This window comes from Nyctereutes procyonoides, unplaced genomic scaffold (assembly GCF_905146905.1).
Source record: "Nyctereutes procyonoides isolate TBG_1078 unplaced genomic scaffold, NYPRO_anot_genome, whole genome shotgun sequence".
Taxonomy (NCBI): domain Eukaryota; kingdom Metazoa; phylum Chordata; class Mammalia; order Carnivora; family Canidae; genus Nyctereutes; species Nyctereutes procyonoides.
Genome location: NW_026575159.1, coordinates 17378640 through 17395685, shown reverse-complemented (window position 1 = coordinate 17395685; position 17046 = coordinate 17378640). Strand labels below are relative to the sequence as shown.

Genomic DNA, 17046 nt, shown 5'->3' with positions numbered 1-17046 from the left:
AGACGGAAGAGGGGCTCCCTAGAGTCCAGCTGGGGTGGACTCACACGGAGTGGTGACTTCACACAGGTGAAGAGAAAAGGAAGGTGAAATGCCACCCTCTATCTGGGTTCTGATTGCATCTATCTCCTCCCACAAGTAGTTTCCTTTTGGTCAGGAATGTCCTTTTCTATCCTACAGCTACGAGAGTTACAGAGGTGATAAGACCTAAGCCAAACAGGAAAGCTCTGCTCCTTTGGAGGATGGACGGGGCTGAGCTCAGAAAATTTTGTTCCAGCAGTTCTATCCTGTTCACTAAAGCATTATGAACATATTTAAATTGGAAAACAAGAAAGACCATGGAACTAGGGATCATGATTTACTGTTACTATTTATTTGGCCATGTGCCTTCAGATGAGGCACTTTGGTTTCCTCTAGATTAATATTCCCCAAACTGGGACCCTAGTAAAAGTCGTTTCCTAACATTTGTAAATAACTATTCTAGATGAATAATGTTGGCAAGCATGGGTCTTAAAAGTTAGAGATGTTTCCTGACAGCAGAACTTCTGGGAGCCCTCTACTGGCTAGTGGGCACTTGCAACCTCCTAGATGAATTTGACCATGGATGCTCATGGAGCCACTCAAAGGTTAACTGTTCCACAGCATAAATTTTGAGGAAACTCTGTTCTGGAGATTTTGGAAATTTTTGCATTCTCTGCTCTGTCTTCCTGCATTTTTAATTCCCAGCTAAGAAACCAGAGCTACTGGTAGGTGGGTAAACACTTTGCCCTCCCTGGTGCCCCTCTTGCTTTTCTCAGACTTACCATTTCAGTGAGGAGAAAGGGACATAAAGAGAAGTGGAGAGAGGAAAGGAAAAGAAAGGGTGACAATCAAAACTGAAATGAAAATAGTTTTGCTGAGTCATCTTATCAAGATGTCTCATCAAGTCAGTGCAATTGAATTCAACAAAATTTAAAAAGCTATCACCCAAGTAATTCCAACAGCAAAAGGAAAATACAGACAGACGTAAGCCAAGGCCACAGGGTGAAGCTTCTAAATTCTGTTATGTCCATCCTTGGGCTTCATGTGACAGCTGTTCTTTGTTCTAATTTTAAATAAAGACAGCATACATCACAATATTTAGGAGGGAGGAACTTTACACTGCTTTTCTAGTATTTTTAGCATAGAGCCGTCTGAAACAATTTGCTATTTTTAAGACAAATGTTTCTTGTGACCCCAGAATTCCTTGGATGGAGAAATTTGAAGAGGAACCCTGACATTTGTGGTAAATAACTAGAGTGAATGTTTTTTTTCCGTTACAATTTTACAGAGATCAGTTTAAGAATCATGAGACACACATGATAGAAAATAACATACAGAGCCACAGGTACTTCACCAGATATGAACAGGAACACGATTCCAGAAACGTTCTCTAGATGTTGGATGCTATTTGTTTGAATGCCAACATTTATTGAGTGATTATTCAGGATGAGTCCACTCTGCCTTCTTTATGAGCAATTACCCACTTAGCCCTCAGTACCATCTCCATTTGATGGGTGAAGAATAGGAAAGACAAAGATGTTAAGTGACTTGCCCAAGGTCACACAACTTATAAATATTAGCCCCAGAATTCTGTAGTAGGTTAGACTGTATCTCCCTAAAATTCATACATTTAAGTCATAATCCCCAATATCTTATTTGGAAATAGGGTCATGGCAGATATAGTTGACATGAAGTCAAACTGGAATATGATTCTTACAAAAAGGACTTCATATGAAGAGATACACACCAAAGAGAGAACATAATGCAGAGATTGGAGTTATGCTTCCACCAGCCAAGGGACTACCAGAAGCTAGAACAGGTGCTTCCCTAGCACTTTCAGAGGGAGCATGGCTCTGCCGATATCTTAAACTCAGATTTCCAACCTTCAGAATTGTGAGATGTTTCTGTTGTTTAAACCACTCAGTGGTCCTTTGTTATAGCAGCCCTGACCAACTAATTCAAGTTTCAACCCAGATTCACCTTGTTTTAAAGCCCAAGCATTAAACCATTATCCCTATTGCCTCTTCTGTCTGCGACATTTAACAATCACATCTAAGGTAGACTCTAACGTTTGGATGGTGCTTAGAGGCTATCTAACCTAGCTGCCCATTGTTGTATTTATATTAAGGGGACAAAGAACAAATATGGACCTCTGTATAGGGAGCTATTTCCCTACAACAGCTATCATGGTGCCAGCTTCTATCCTATGGAAACACACACACACTCAACTCATCAGCCATGTGGTAGCCCTACAATCACTTCAAAACTCTATCATGCCATCAAGACTCTTCTCAGTCAAGCAGTCTTCTCTTCACCCATTCTTCATATGGCATGGTTCATGAGGCTTCTCACCCTCCCTCTGAGACAGTAGAAGATAATTATATAATAGCAAGAAATCAGAACTGGAATTGCTAGGAAAGTCTATGATGAGTTAGGAAGAGCTAATCAGCCAAATTACACATTCTTGTCAATCAGTGGTGAGTGGTAAGCCTCTGGACCACTCTTTCTCCAGATTTGCTCAAGCCTACTTCTGGGATATAAATTTGTAGTAGAGATAAATTACACAGGGTCTCTAAGAAAGCTCAAATTTTGATTTAGAGTCAGCAGCAGCATCCATCCAAAGATTGTATCTATGATTGTCCACTCATGAGGCATTAAGTGACCTGTCTTCATGAAGGGTGCATGGACCCAAGATGAATTTAACAACTGAAGGCCACAGGAATCCTAAGCTACCAGTTCTGTGAAATACAAATCTTTTCTCTTGTAATTTATCTTTAAAATGTAGATGAACTCACATGAAAACATGACACAGACAAATTGCACAAGAGAAAAGATAAAAAAACTAACAGAAAAAAATGTTTGTTTCTCCTAGTGATCAAATAAATAAAAATTAAAGCAATCTTGAGGTACACCCCCAGGTTAAAAAAAAACCTTTATATATGTCTGTTGACATAGTAATTGGAAAACTGAAAAATATTCAGCCTCAAGATGATCTACAAAATCACAGTTTGAATCAAGAGGGGACTAGGTGTTTCTGCTGTCTGTTCTCAGACATTTGAAAGTTTGGGGGAAGAGTCAGATATATAGACAAACACTAGGAATACTGATAGACTTGAGAAAAATGGAGATTTCCTGTCTTTGAGTCAAAAATAGTGCAGACTTACTTTGAGGAAATGAGTTTTGATCTTCCCACAGTGTTTGCCCATCTGCTCCCTGATGGGGGAATAGAGCAGGTCTTTGGAGGCAATGCGGGCATATGCCACTTTCTTGTTGTTGCTAAGCATCCAGATGAAGACGTCAGGAATGGTGTGCTGTGGCTGTGGGAATGAAGGGGAATGGATCTGATGAGTTGGTGTTTAACAGGTACCCTTCCAGATTTCCCCTATCCTGAAACAGTCCCCCTCTGTAAAATAAATTCTGTGACTTAAACCATCTAGCCACTCACCCATCTATGAAAGCAAGCAAGTGAAGTGCAGCTTCTTTGAGAAAGTCTTATATCATGACTTACAAGTACGTGCAAACCCCATATACCTAATTGTGCTATTGTGCTTTACTGATATGCAAGGTGTACCCACGATTTGGCACCCCTGGTGGCCTACTTATGTCTGCCTATAAAACAAAACATCTTCCCCTTTGTTTTTGCTTCTTTTGTAATCATATAATAATGTTTTATCCTCAAACATGGGTGCTCCGTAGAGCCAGGTAACACTCCAGAATATTCTAATGAAAAAGCAGAAACAAAGATCCATGAATGTCTTTCTGTTTACTGTCAAGGAAGGAAAAAACAATTCTACAAGGGACTTACGATGTAAAATATGGCTGCAAAGTATTTAAGCTCCATTTTAGGTGGTTCTTCAGGAGAAACTTGACTAAATTGCACATAAAATTCTACTTTAAAATTGAGCTAATAGAGATAGGAATTACAGAATTCCCTGCCAAGAGGCCCATTAGGATGTGAGTGTTTGAAATGCATATTTCTGAGCCAGCATAGCTGGCCCAAAGCAAAAGGGAGGTGCATTGTCATAAACTATGCTTTGACTTTCCTGGGCTCAAAGCAGGTGTTCTATCTTTTAACCCTATAATCCTCTGGTGTCATTTGTTCCCAAAAGGGCATGCCTTCTCTCTTGATATGGAAACAGAAATATCAGTGAGGAGGTTTCCTAGAGGGTCAGTCAGGCACAGACCTAAAGTCCTGATGCTTGGTTTGAACCTTCTAGGTGCTTAATAAAATTCCTGCCTCTGTTGACATGACTTCCTATCTCACTGCTTATTTGGTCCCCAGGGAGTGATAGATTTGCAACAAGAAATACAACTTTTGAGACTGACAGAAGCAGTAGGTATGTACCTCTCCTTGAAACCTTCCAACACAAAACCCAGTATCTAACAGAAGCAAATAGGAGGATCTTTTTAGATCATTCTAGAAGTCACAGAAGATAGTGTTTACAACTAACTTTAAAATGAGAAGCTGTTTGGACTTTTGCTGAATATGAGTTTAAATCCTTTGACAGTTGAAAGCTTATCAAAGGTCCCATACTTATTTTGACTTTTCTTTATTCCATTAAGGAATGTGCTTTTTATTTCTGCTGAATATGCAGACTTCATTTAAAAATCAACAAAGCTGTACATATTTGGCTTAATTTAAAAATCTCCTTTACAACCCTAAACTAATAGTGCCTGCTTAGCTCAGGCACTCTTATCAAACATTCAAACCTCACTAGGAATACATTTGGTTTAATCTCCCAAAGGAAGTTTGCCTTTAGAGTTGATTACCTCATCAACAAGGAAGCGTATTTTTTCCACAAAGTTCTCTGCTTCGTGGATGATTTCATCAAGAGATAACTTTTTCTTCTGCTGCTGAATGATTCCCTTGGCCTCCTTGGCCATTGCTTCCTGAAACAAGATAAGGGTCAGTGTAGCTCTTTCTAGAAATCTGGACAAGGACTATCTTGTTGCTGGAGGATCCTGAAGGGGCTTGTAAGTTCCACCCTGAGCCACTCATGAGCCTGAGTCAGGATCTGCCAGTGTGCATGCTGTCCATTTAACAGAAATTTCATAGGCATATGAAGGCAGTGAAAGTCCTCTCACCTTTGTTTGACAGGTGGGTATCATAGCAGAGGAAGGAGAGTAAATGCAGTACTGAGAGGCTGAGCTGGAGTGGAGCCCCAGCAGGGTCCAGAACCAACGCCCTTCCTCACTGCTCTTACTACCTCTTCTAGAGGCTTGGGGGTTGCTTCCAGACCAAGCTGGCATTATTTGAGAAATGCTGGCAGTGAGCTCCATACAAGTGTTTGGAACATCTGAAAGTGTTTATTTGAATTCATTCATTCAGCCACATTTTTGTGCTTAGGAAGCCCCCAAACTCTTTCCAGTGATTTCTGAGACAATGGCATGAGTGCCCCTGGCCTATTCTCTGCCTCATCTCGTATTGCTTCCTAGGCTGGGTCCCTGACACATGGGTCCTCAAGGGGACCCAAAACGTGCCTCTCTCAGTCCATCCTCAAGACTGGTATGCATGGGCTTTCCTCTTGCTCAAACATTCTTTCCTGGACTTTGCATGGCTCATTCCTTCTCAACACTCAGCTTAAATGTCACTACCACACGATGTCCCCCACATTCTCCAGATCACTGTACCCTTAAAAAATTTCCTTCATAATCATAATCTGTAATCATTTTTGTTTATTTGTTGCATACCTTTCTAAAGGTAACAAATATATAAACTTCACTGGAGAGGGACCTCCTCTGATTTGGTCTTACTTTGTTCTTATATTCTCAGTGTCTGGCAGAGTTCCTGGCACATAGCAGGTGTTGAATAAATGTTTGTGGAATGAACAAGCCAGTCAATTAATAAATTCCTCAAGGGCAAGTGCCAAGTCCTCATGGTTCTGCGTTCCCAGGACCTAGCACAGGGCCTGGCACATAGGACGCCCTATGTACGTGTTGCCTGGGAGGACTGAATACCTGCTATGTAGCAGGCACTGTACTAGGAGCCAAGGCCTAGGACAGGGTAAGACACAGGCTTCCTCCTCCTGAGACTCCGATAGCTTGGTGAGCTGAAAGCAACATATGTACAAAATACCAGGGGACCAGAGAGAGGCAGAGCTAGGTTTTATAGATGACATGACATTTGAGCTGAGTCTTAAACAATGAACAGAATTCATCAGGTAATAAGAAGAAATAAGACAGTCCAGACAGAGGAAACAGTTACAGATGGAGGGTATGTAGGGCTGACAGATGCCAGTGATTTTTGAAGCAATAGTGATCTAATCGGGTTTGTGTTTTTGAAAGACCATTTTGTTATAGTATGGAAGATGGGTTGGAGGAAGCCTACGGCAGTAGTCTAAGCCTAGTGGGTGCTATGGAACTCAGTATAGGCAACAATTCTGGGGATGAAGAAGTGGAGCAAGTTCCAGAGTCTTCAAGGGGAAGAATCAATAGAGCCAGTGGTTGAATTGACTGTTGAGGGTTAAGAATGAATATTCAAAGTTGAGTTCCAGCTTCTGGTTGGAGCAGCAAGTATAGCTAGTGGTGCTAATCCAGGATGTGGAATAAGGTTAGACTGGAAGCTGATGGGTATAATAGGATGGGTTGAGTTGGAGGTGCTGTGAGACAAGCAGGTGACGTGTCCATTGGAAAGGTGGAAGTAGAGGTCCAGAGATGAGGAGGGAAAGGTGGGCCACTACAAGATATCAAATTCATGGACTTGTTCAGGGCCAAGGACTGCTGGATTCTGAGAAGACAGTAGCGTTCTGAGGGCAATATGTAGTATATGGATGTTGTAGAGGCAGGGAAGGGCAGTCAGAGATGCTAAAGAAGAAATGAAATAGGAGGGAGATCTTCTATATAGTGAAAATCTGGCCTCTCTTGGAGTTCAGAGGAGGAATACACAAACCTTTGTTTATTTTCCTGGAAAGAAAGGTAAACCACTTTAGAGACTTGGGTTTTAGTGTCTAGACTATGATTAATTAACTGTGACCTTTAGAAAAATCATTTAATTTCTCTGGGACCCATTCACATCTTTTAAATGTCCCTGACCAGTCAAACACTGAGTAATTTTTCTTTGTGGAATTATCATGGCCTCATACAAAGCATCCCTTGGTGCCACAGCTGGAACTAAAGCTTTGAGGTAAGATAATCCAGAGTCTGACTTGGTCTGGTATTTCTCAGCCATCACTCATTCAACAGGGACTGAGGATCTGTGAGGCATGCAATGCTGTGTGGGTTCTCCAGGACACAGCACTCCTGCCCTGTTTTTGTAAGATAAGCATTTAATACTCTGATGAAGAAAATCAATTACAGAGGAAACAAAAGGGGAAGTCTAAGATGCCATACCTCCCAATGAGGGGTCCTATGTCAGAACAACTAGAAACCTCACCAGAAATTCTCTGTGGACATACTAGTCAAGTTAAATTTTCTCTTAATTTTTTAAAAACAGAATTCTTAATGGAAGGAAATGGAAGAGGGGAAGAACAGTTATTTTTCTGGTCTCTCCATTTGCCAGGCAAAGGTCAAGTCAAAGAGTTTATAGTCTTTGACAAAATACAGATGTCGAGAAAATGGGCAAGGGAGAAATCCATCAGAATAAGATGTAGGACTGGTGGGCTTCTAGATCATTCTTATAAATGGTCAATAAATGCTGTTCCTTTCCTGTTTACCCTTCTCACTCATGCTTCTACATCACGCAAATGTATAACCTTTAGAACCTTATCCTCATCTGGTCTATGACCTATGCCTCATCTGTGAGGTTTATTTTTAAAGCACATGTTATAATTCTGTTCAAAGTATAAATAGATTTTCACATACCAGCTCCTGCCAACAGAGCGTAAGTCGTTTCTTATCTAAAGTGGTTTGGTTCAACATCTTGGGTTTCTTCTCTGCTTCAGAGATAAAGGCACTATAAGAGAAGAATAACAATTCTGAAATCTACTTAGTGAAAATCCATTTATGGAATTCCAGAGATTTGCAAATATACTTTCTGCAATACAATGGGAAAGTTGATAAAGCTGCAGAACCAAGATTTCTCATTTAGAATTAAGAAATGGTGTGCTAACTTTTCTAAGAGACAAAGTGAGGATTGGAAATGATGCCCAGACTTTATATTAGTTTGGAGGAATAGATGCTTGTTTTCCTACTTTCTTTCATATACATATATATTATGATTGCTATCCAAGATCATAACAACAAACACAAAATAACGCAGTTTTTCATCATTTTACACATTTAACACACAGCAAGAGTTTCCTGAAAAGTTGTATGTAAAAAATATTTTGACTCAATCCTGAGATATGTCCTCACAGTCCTACAAAAGACTGATTAGTAACATTTTGAGGGATGATGTTTAAAATGTGCTCAATAAGAAAATGATAAAAGTTATAAATGCAATGGAAGAAGAAATATAATGGCTTTAAAACTTGGGAAAATAATATATTGCCTTCATTAGTGATAACTTAAATGCAAATTAAAATCAATACCATTTTCACTTATTAAAAACTGGATAATATTCAAGGTTGGTGGGGGAAATAGTCACTCTCCTCCAATCATTGTTATAATGTTCAAGAGACAATTTGATAGTACTTGCCAAAATTTAAATGTCTTAAAAGTGAATTATTTTTTTTAAGATTTTATTTATTTATTCTTGAGAGAGGGAGAGACAGAGAGAGGCAGAGACACAGGCAGAGGAAGAAGCAGGCTCCATGCAGGGAGCCCGACGTGGGACTTGATCCCGGGACTCCAGGATCACGCCCTGGGCTGAAGGCAGGCGCTAAACCGCTGAGCTACCTGGGCTGCCCTTAAAAATGAATTATTAACAAAATAATTTGATCCATAAATTAAACTAGAATTCTGTCCTTCAAAAACAATTGAAAAATTTTGCAAGAAGATGTTCATATAGTAATGTTTATTGTAGCATTGTTTATAGTAGGAAAATAACTAGAAATAACTAATATATCAGGGACCAGTTAAATATGTCATACATATCACACAATTAAACACTGAGCACTATCATGACTACTGTAGGAATATGCCAGTGATAGGATGTAGAGTGGGAAAGCAACTTGCTGAACAAAGTGTATAATATTTGTGAAAAAATGTAGTGTTTTTAGGAATGTGTGGGTTTGCAAATGCACAGGAAAAAAATCCAGGATGACAAATCACTTGTCTCTGGAGAGTGGGATTAGAGAGAATTGAGAATACTTTTTCTTTATATATTCTTACCTTTTTTTTTTTTTTGGTAAGATGAACATTTAATACTGTGATGAGAAAAATCAAAGAGAAATGAAAGCAAACAAGGAAACAAAAGGGGAAGTCTAAGATGCCAGACCTCACAGTGAGGGGTCCTATGTCAGAGCAATTAGAAACCTTACCTGAAATCCTCTGTGGACATACTGGTCAAGTTATTTTCTCTTAATTTTTAAAAAGAATAAAATGGATTCTATTTTGAGGAAGGCATCTTTTTGCCACATGTCTACCTTTCTGAGAGCCGCAAGAAATCCCATTACACTCCCAGGATGGACCAGCTCAAGGAGACAAGGTAGGCACTTCTGATTTCTCTCCCTTTCTCACAGGAGGAGAAATCATTGATTTCCTCATCAGAATCAGAGTAAATGACCATGACACCTGTTTCTGTTCATTCTTCATCTTTCAGCCTGCTGTGGCCTTGGACAGCCTTTTTGCCTTCATGTGGCAAGTGGCCTGTCTCCTCTGAGGCAGTGGCGAAGGTGGTGGGACCCAGAAGTCCAGTTGCTCAACCACAAATGTGGTTAACCACAAATGTGGGGAGGGAATAGGAAGCCCACCTTGACCTCAGATCCAAGATGCTTTCTCAAATCCAAGTTTACCAAATATAAAACTAACGTTTTGAGCTCTGTGTGACCCTCATAAATATGTTGACAGTTGCTTGTAAACTTGAAGAAAAAGGGCAATGATTATCATCCCAAATAACCCCCTAATATAGAAAATTATTGAGCTATAATTTGCCCATAAATGGTTTCTAAAAATATGAGCTCATGAAGCTTTTCAAAGATGCTTAAAGAGAATTGCAGGTGGCATTTAGCTCACAGCAGGAATAGCACCGATACACATTGCTTCTATAATGAGAAATGAAAAAGTAAGGTTAATAGAAAGAAAATATATATATTTATTTGTTTTTTTTCCTTTTTTAAAGCAAAAATGACAAGTAATTGAGAAATTGGGAAGGATAGAACTTATAAAGCAGAACACTAGCATTTATCTACTTAGCTACCCCTTATCTACTAGTTTTTGCCTTCCATCAAATAAATCTCTGCCACTTCATTGCTGCCATTATGACAAATTCTCATTTTTGCTTAAGTCTTGAGCTAATTAATTTCAAGTGTTAGTCTAGGTCATTTCTTTATGTGTTAGGCAGCTCCTACAATGGCCCCCAGTGACCTCCTTCTTCTGCTCTTCATGCCATTGGGCAATACCCTCCCTTTGAATGTGCACTGGACCTAGTGACTTGCTCATAGTAGAGTATGTCAAGAGTGATGAGATGTCACTTCCAAGATTAGGTTATACAAGACCATGATTTCCATCTTGCTGGCATGTTCTCTCTGACTCTTTCAGTTTGCTCACTCTGATGAAGTCAGCTGCCATGTCATGAGAGGTAGCCCACATGGTAAAGAATTGAGGCTGACTTCCAACCAATAGCCAGCAGGGAACTGAAAGTCCTCAACTCAACAGCCCGTGAAGAACTGAATTTTGCAAATAACCATATGAGTGGTCTTGGCAGTGAATCCTGCCCACTGGAGCCTCAAGGTAACTGCAGCCTCCCTCAGTCAATGCCTTGACTGTAGGGAGTCTCTGAGAGGGTCTCAGCAAGTGACCCAGCTAAGCCACACCTGGACTCCTAACTCACATAAACTCAGATCAATACTATGTTAAGCCACTAAAATTGGGAATTATTTGTTACTTTCTAAAAATCATTTAATATACTCTATTTTTAAATCTTTTGTTATATTGTTTGCCACCTGGAATCAGAGTCCTTATGTGGTACTTATTGTGCTATACAAAAAATTCTATTAAATGGCGTTTGAGGGACTTCTGGGTGGCTCAGTAGTTCAGTGTCTGCCTTCAGCTCAGGGCATGATCCCGAGGTCCTGGGATGGAGTCCCACATAGGGCTCCCTGCAGGGAGCCTGCTTCTCCCTCTGCCTATGTCTCTGCCTCTCTCTGTGTATATCTCATAAATAAATAAATAAATAAATAAATAAATAAATAAATAAATAAATCTTTTTAAAAATGGTATTTGATATAACTTATCCATCTAATTGTCAAATAGCTGCTGAGTAGCTACCAAATGTGAGGAAGCATGCTGGGCATAACACTCCTAGCATTTTTCTTGTTTCATTTAAAAGTCTCTGCAGTGAGTCTTTCTTTTCTTCTCTCTCTTTTTCCCCCCCTTTGCTTTATGCTTTAGTTAAATGTCGGGAAGCAACGGTGAAGCCAGAAGTGCCACTAAATTACTGAACAAAATAAAGATGGATAGAGCTCTATAAAATGGCCATCTGAATGCATAGAAAATCAACTCTTTTCTAAGGTAATTAAAAGCTGATTCCATATAAGCTCAGCAACTCATATGCCAGCTGTTTCTCCCAGTACCTGCTTTGACTGATGAAGTCACTAAGCACTGTCTTCATTTTCTCTTCTGATGCTGTCTCTGAAATCTTGATCAATTCTCTTGCTTCTTCTATACTCTCTTCCTGAAAACAAATCACAGAGGTGGAGGGATGAGAGGCAGAAGGAGACACTCTAGCAGAGACACTGATTGTACTATCTCAGACATACTATTCTGTTGATTTTGTGTTTTAGAAATGAATGAAGAGTTTCCTCATTTTCTTATGCCCTATCTGGGAAATGCTACTGCATTCTAACTTTGAACCTTGTTTTTCTTAACTGGAATCATTCCAAATACAAGTCATCTCCTGTGTTGTTCAAATTCATAATTTCTATCCCAGATCATTTCCTAAAGGGGAACCATTTACTTAGAGTCTACCCTGTGGGAAAACCTAATGTCAGGAAATACCTAACAAAATAGAGTAAATTAGATACAATTATAAAAAAAAACCTTCAAAAGCAGTGTTTAAGTTGATTGGTTATATGGGAATATAGTAATACTGAATAATCCTGAATTTCAAGGGTTATCAATTCTTCTGATTATAGGGGTTTGAGCAGGGGGTGAAGTGTTATAGAGGAGGAGGACAGGTTGCATACGATAATTGCTATTGCATATGATAATTGCTATGCTTGTGTATTTAATAATCATACTTTTCTTTTTTAGGCCTAAAGGCTGTATTCCATTTAGTGGCTTGGAGGGATAGGACACTTAAAAGGAAATGTATATGTTATCACTGCTTTTCTAAAATTTACAAAAACCACATTATCTACTACACATCAAAGTTTGATGTCTGGAGACATACATTTCCCTCTTTCCCCTTCACTATAAGAAAGGCAAAATGCGGAGTGGTTAAAAATTTATGTGTAGGTCAAACTACCTCTGTTCAAATCCAGGCTCTATTCTTACAAGTGAACTAACCCCCTTATGCCCAGTTTCCCATAAAATCAGATAATAATAGCGGCTACCTATAGCACCATAGAGAGGTGTGGACTTCTTCAAACACTACTTAGTGCTTAGTAAACATTCAATCACGTTAGCCACAATATGCCAAGTGTGGCAGGGATCCTGGCACTGAGAAAGGAATTAGAAATGAATGAAAAGGCAGCTGTGGTCTCTAGGGAAATATTCTGCTTTGTTTTGTCAGGACTTTTATAAATAAACTCTCTTTTGCCTGAAGGAGAAGCAAAATCAGCCTTACAAAGCGAGTCTACACCTCCACATAATGTGACACCAGACCAAGGTCCTCTACCCCCTTTAGGCTCTATCTCCATGATGCCTGGATTCCCCAAGGCCAGCGGTGATTCTCTATTTCACACAACTAAAGACAGAATGACAAAGCAAATGAGAGAGAGAAATTTGTTCTTTCCTTAGAATAGGTTGTCATGGAATGAAAGGGTCACCTGGTGAGGCATGGCGGGACAGAAAGTAGAGGACGCTCCTTCAAGCTGTGTGTGCACTAAGAGAAATGTGAGAGAGGCAGAGCTGCAAAAGGCAGGCTCTGCCCAAAGAAGCAGAGTTCCCAGGGGTGCCTTCCTCCCCAGGGTTGAGTAGAACAAGCCAGCAGTCACTGCATATTGGCTCTGTCATAAATACTCCCAAACAGGGATCCCTGGGTGGCGCAGTGGTTTGGCGCCTGCCTTTGGCCCAGGGCGCGATCCTGGAGACCCGGGATCAAATCCCACGTCGGGCTCCCGGTGCATGGAGCCTGTTTCTCCCTCTGCCTGTGTCTCTGCCTCTCTCTCTCTCTCTCTATCTGTGTGACTATCATAAAAAAAAAAAAAGATTTAAAAAAAAATACTCCCAAACATTCAATCCCTCAAATAACTCTCGGCCCCTTTCAGGTGTCAGGTCTTATGCCAGATGCCAAAGAACAGTGGGAAATGGTTATTGAACAAATAAACACACAAATTAATTGTAAAGTACAGAGAGCTCTGAAGGTAAAGCACAGAGTATTACAAGAGAGGATAAGGGGGAGAAGCCAGAAGTCTTTTCTGAGGAAGTAGTTGAAACTGAACTGTGCAGGTGGATGGGTGATATAGGAGAAGCGTGGAGGGGAACAGTAGCTCAAGATGAGGGAACAGCATGGAGGTGGAAATCAGGCATGCAGAAACTTCGTTCTTCAAGAAACTAAAAGTCCAAGGTGCTTGGGACAAAAGAGATAGTATGTGAGAGGCAGGACTGGAGAGGTGGCGGGACTTCACCGTGTAGGCAATTCTCCATGTTAAGGACTTAGAATTTTTATGAGTTGAAGCCTTGATCTAACAATTTTGTGAGAAAGTTGTCAATCTCCTGCCTTTTGAAGATAAGGAAAACAGCCTATCCCTAGGTCCTATAATGTTAAGTAGAGCAGGGATTCTAATCCAGATATTTCTATTTAAAGTAAAAATGTATTCTCATTCCCCTACACCCACAGGGTAGGAACTCTGTGCCTTCCAATGCAGCAGCTGCAATTTATTTGTATTTAAATTGAGGTCAAAACCCTCTCCTAAGTGAAAAGGAGGCACCCTCTCCTTGCCTCCATCCACCCAGTGTTCAAATCCATCACCTTTGAGAATCACCTACCAGTAGGTCTGCCATTTTCTCCAGCATGTTGGACCAGTGCAGCCTAAAGGTCTGGTCTCCCCAAGAACTGATGAAATAGACACAGGGCTTCTTGGCCTCAAAAGGCAAATAGTTGTAATTCCTGTGAAAACAAGTTTGGTCTGGACATTAGTTGGCAACTGGTATTTTTCAGGCAATTCCAGCCACATGTTCATGTTTTTTACATTCTGAATGGGATGAAGGAGGCGGTGGCAAAACAATCAAACTATTAACTCCTTTCTAACTGGGGACCTATGAAAAATAAACAATGAATAGATATGTAGTGATAATGGTGAGATACTAACAGCTAGTTATCAGACCCAAGGCAAAGCCTAGAGCTGAGCACCAGGGGGCAGGGTTTATCACGCAAAACTTCTGCAAGGAGGAACTTTTCTTTCCGGTTGAAAAGAGAAGAGAAGGAGAAAAACTAACATTTTCCCTTTAATGTCTACAAGATACACACTGTGTGAAAATCAATTGAGATAACATGTGAATGAAATTGCTAGAGAACTTTAAGAGTGTCATATATTATTAATGATGATGAAGCATGTTCCGCAATCTAAACTGGAGCAACCATGCTGCCATCTAGGCATGCATGCATCCATGCATCCATGCATCCCTCCATCCATCACTCATCTATTTGTCCTCTGTCCATCCATGCATCTATCCGTCCATCCATTCATCCATCTATCCATCCATCCATTCATGCATGTATCCAAAATTTACCGCTGCCAGGCTTTGGGGCTGATAATGCAGGTGACCCACTTGGCTAAGAAGAGACAAAAGGAATGGCAACATAGCTAAAGGGGAGATTTGGAGCCAAAAGAAATATTTGAGGATGATGGTTGGATATGCTTAAAAGCTGATGAGAAAAAGATAGTCAACATGGTGAGATTAAAGACACAAAAGAAGGAATTAATTTGTCAGTTTTGGTCCCCCAGGAAAAGGGGAATGGGGTGAGACAGTAAGGTGGAAGAAGTGTGGCAAAAAGTTGAAGTTCTCTGACAAATGACAGCTATATCCTTGACTAGGTTTTCCTCATGCCTTCTGTAATTTTCCTACAAACAGCTGGGACTGAGAAGAGAAACAGGGAAGGAAAGCCAAGGCAAAGTTCTTGGAATGGGCACTGTGAGATGTGTGGCTCTATTAATGTGGATGGTGTTTGGAGTCACATATATGTAGAGGCAGAGAAAGGAGAGGCAGAGGGAGAGAAAGCTTTGTTTTCATTCCAGAAAACTAAGGAGAAGTTCAGCCTGAAAGAATGGGTGGTTGTTCTTTTTAGCTCTGCAACCCAAATTTCTTCTGGGGACCATAAAGTTAGCAAAGGTGTCCTATAGTCTATTCTGCAAAAAATAAATCAGGAAGCATCCATTTAGAAGAGAAGCCAAATAAATTCTTGGCAGAACCTGAGGTTGTTATTATAGCAGGAGAACAATAAATAAATAAGTTAGAAATCAAACTGTGCTTCCATTTCTTTTAAAATTATTGTACTGAGAATCCAACAAGATACATTCTGGCCCAAAATTGTCCTTTGTTCTAAGGTTTCTATGGTTCAGATTATTTTGTGCTAATGATATTCAGGGACTCTGTCTTTTTGGATTCCCAGAGTTCTCCTAGTCATACTGGATCTGGGACTGGGATGCTTTGGGTCTCAGGCAAACTCACTACAGATGGAGCACAGCAGATGGGAGTACACCATGAGGGCACTGTGCTGCCAGTGGGAAAAGAAGGCTGCCAGTTTGAATGGCTGCCCTGACACGAGACCAACCTTGTGACTTTGGGCAAGGGTAGCCCTAGAGTCCTGAGAATGAAATGATGAACTGCTATGAGTGTTCTGTGCTCCATCTCATTCTGAACTCCAGCCCAACATATAAATCATATGTGAATGCATGTGCTTTGTAAAACTGTAAAGCCTAGAACAAACTCAAGGAAGCATTTTAATGAAGGCAACACACAACTCAATTGTGTGGTTGTGTGCGTGTGTGTGCATGAATGTGCATGCTTCTGTGTGTCCATGTATCCATGCACACATGTGTCTATCATAGACATAGGATCTTCCAATGCAGCTGCTGCCACTCTGGTTTGCCACTATGTTAACAGAACCTCAATATAGTGACTGAGAAATATTCCTGAGAGACAGAAAGTCCAAGAAACAGCATGATTAATTTTGGTCTCCTTGAGCCAGCTGGCCAAAACTAATATGAGGTCCATCCAGGAGTACTTTGATATTTCTGATTTCCTCCCCAAAACATTCCCACACTAGATCTGACATTTTCAACCATCATCAAAAATGGGCTAGTCCAACAAGGGAGGGGAGGTTTTCCCTGCCTGGTCCCAATAAAAGGATGAACACTATCTCTGAGTTTTCTCAGAAAAGTCTCCCTGAGTTTTCACATCCAGTGATAAGACCAACTTATTGATCTGTAATAAGTTGACTCATTGATCAACTCAGTTTTGAGAATAGACAAAGAAACCATCAAAAGACTTGGAAGTTTGGTTTCCTTGTTGGGTGTGGAAACAAGAATGGACAACCAAATATGGCTTCCAGGGAGCAAAAAAACATCTCAAGGAAGGCGGTCTATGGGAAGGACAGGATTTAGAAAATATAGGACACACTCAAAAATGAACTAATAAACAGCTAAGATTCTTTTTACTCACTCCTTCATACTTTGTCCCAAACACTCTCTTTCCACTAGTTAAACCCCTTCCCATCCTTTAGGATATTACTTTTTCCGTAACCTTTCTCAACTCCTCACCTCCTCCCCAGGGAAAGTAAGTTACTCGCCTCCTCTCTCCGTCCCCATAGTACCCTGTTCCAAA

At 40.4% G+C, this 17046-nt stretch overlaps 1 protein-coding gene across 1 annotated transcript in view; it reads right to left on the bottom strand.

Annotated features, from left to right (window-relative positions):
- The window catches only part of FER1L6 (fer-1 like family member 6), a 115496-nt gene that overhangs the window by 69408 nt on the left and 29042 nt on the right, over positions 1-17046 (bottom strand). The window contains exons 13-17 of the mRNA XM_055314259.1: positions 14209-14329; positions 11631-11731; positions 7819-7909; positions 4789-4908; positions 3183-3335 (exon numbers count right to left, since the gene is read on the bottom strand). Coding sequence (XP_055170234.1) covers positions 3183-3335; positions 4789-4908; positions 7819-7909; positions 11631-11731; positions 14209-14329 — 586 coding nt within the window. The remainder of the gene's footprint in view (positions 1-3182; positions 3336-4788; positions 4909-7818; positions 7910-11630; positions 11732-14208; positions 14330-17046) is intronic.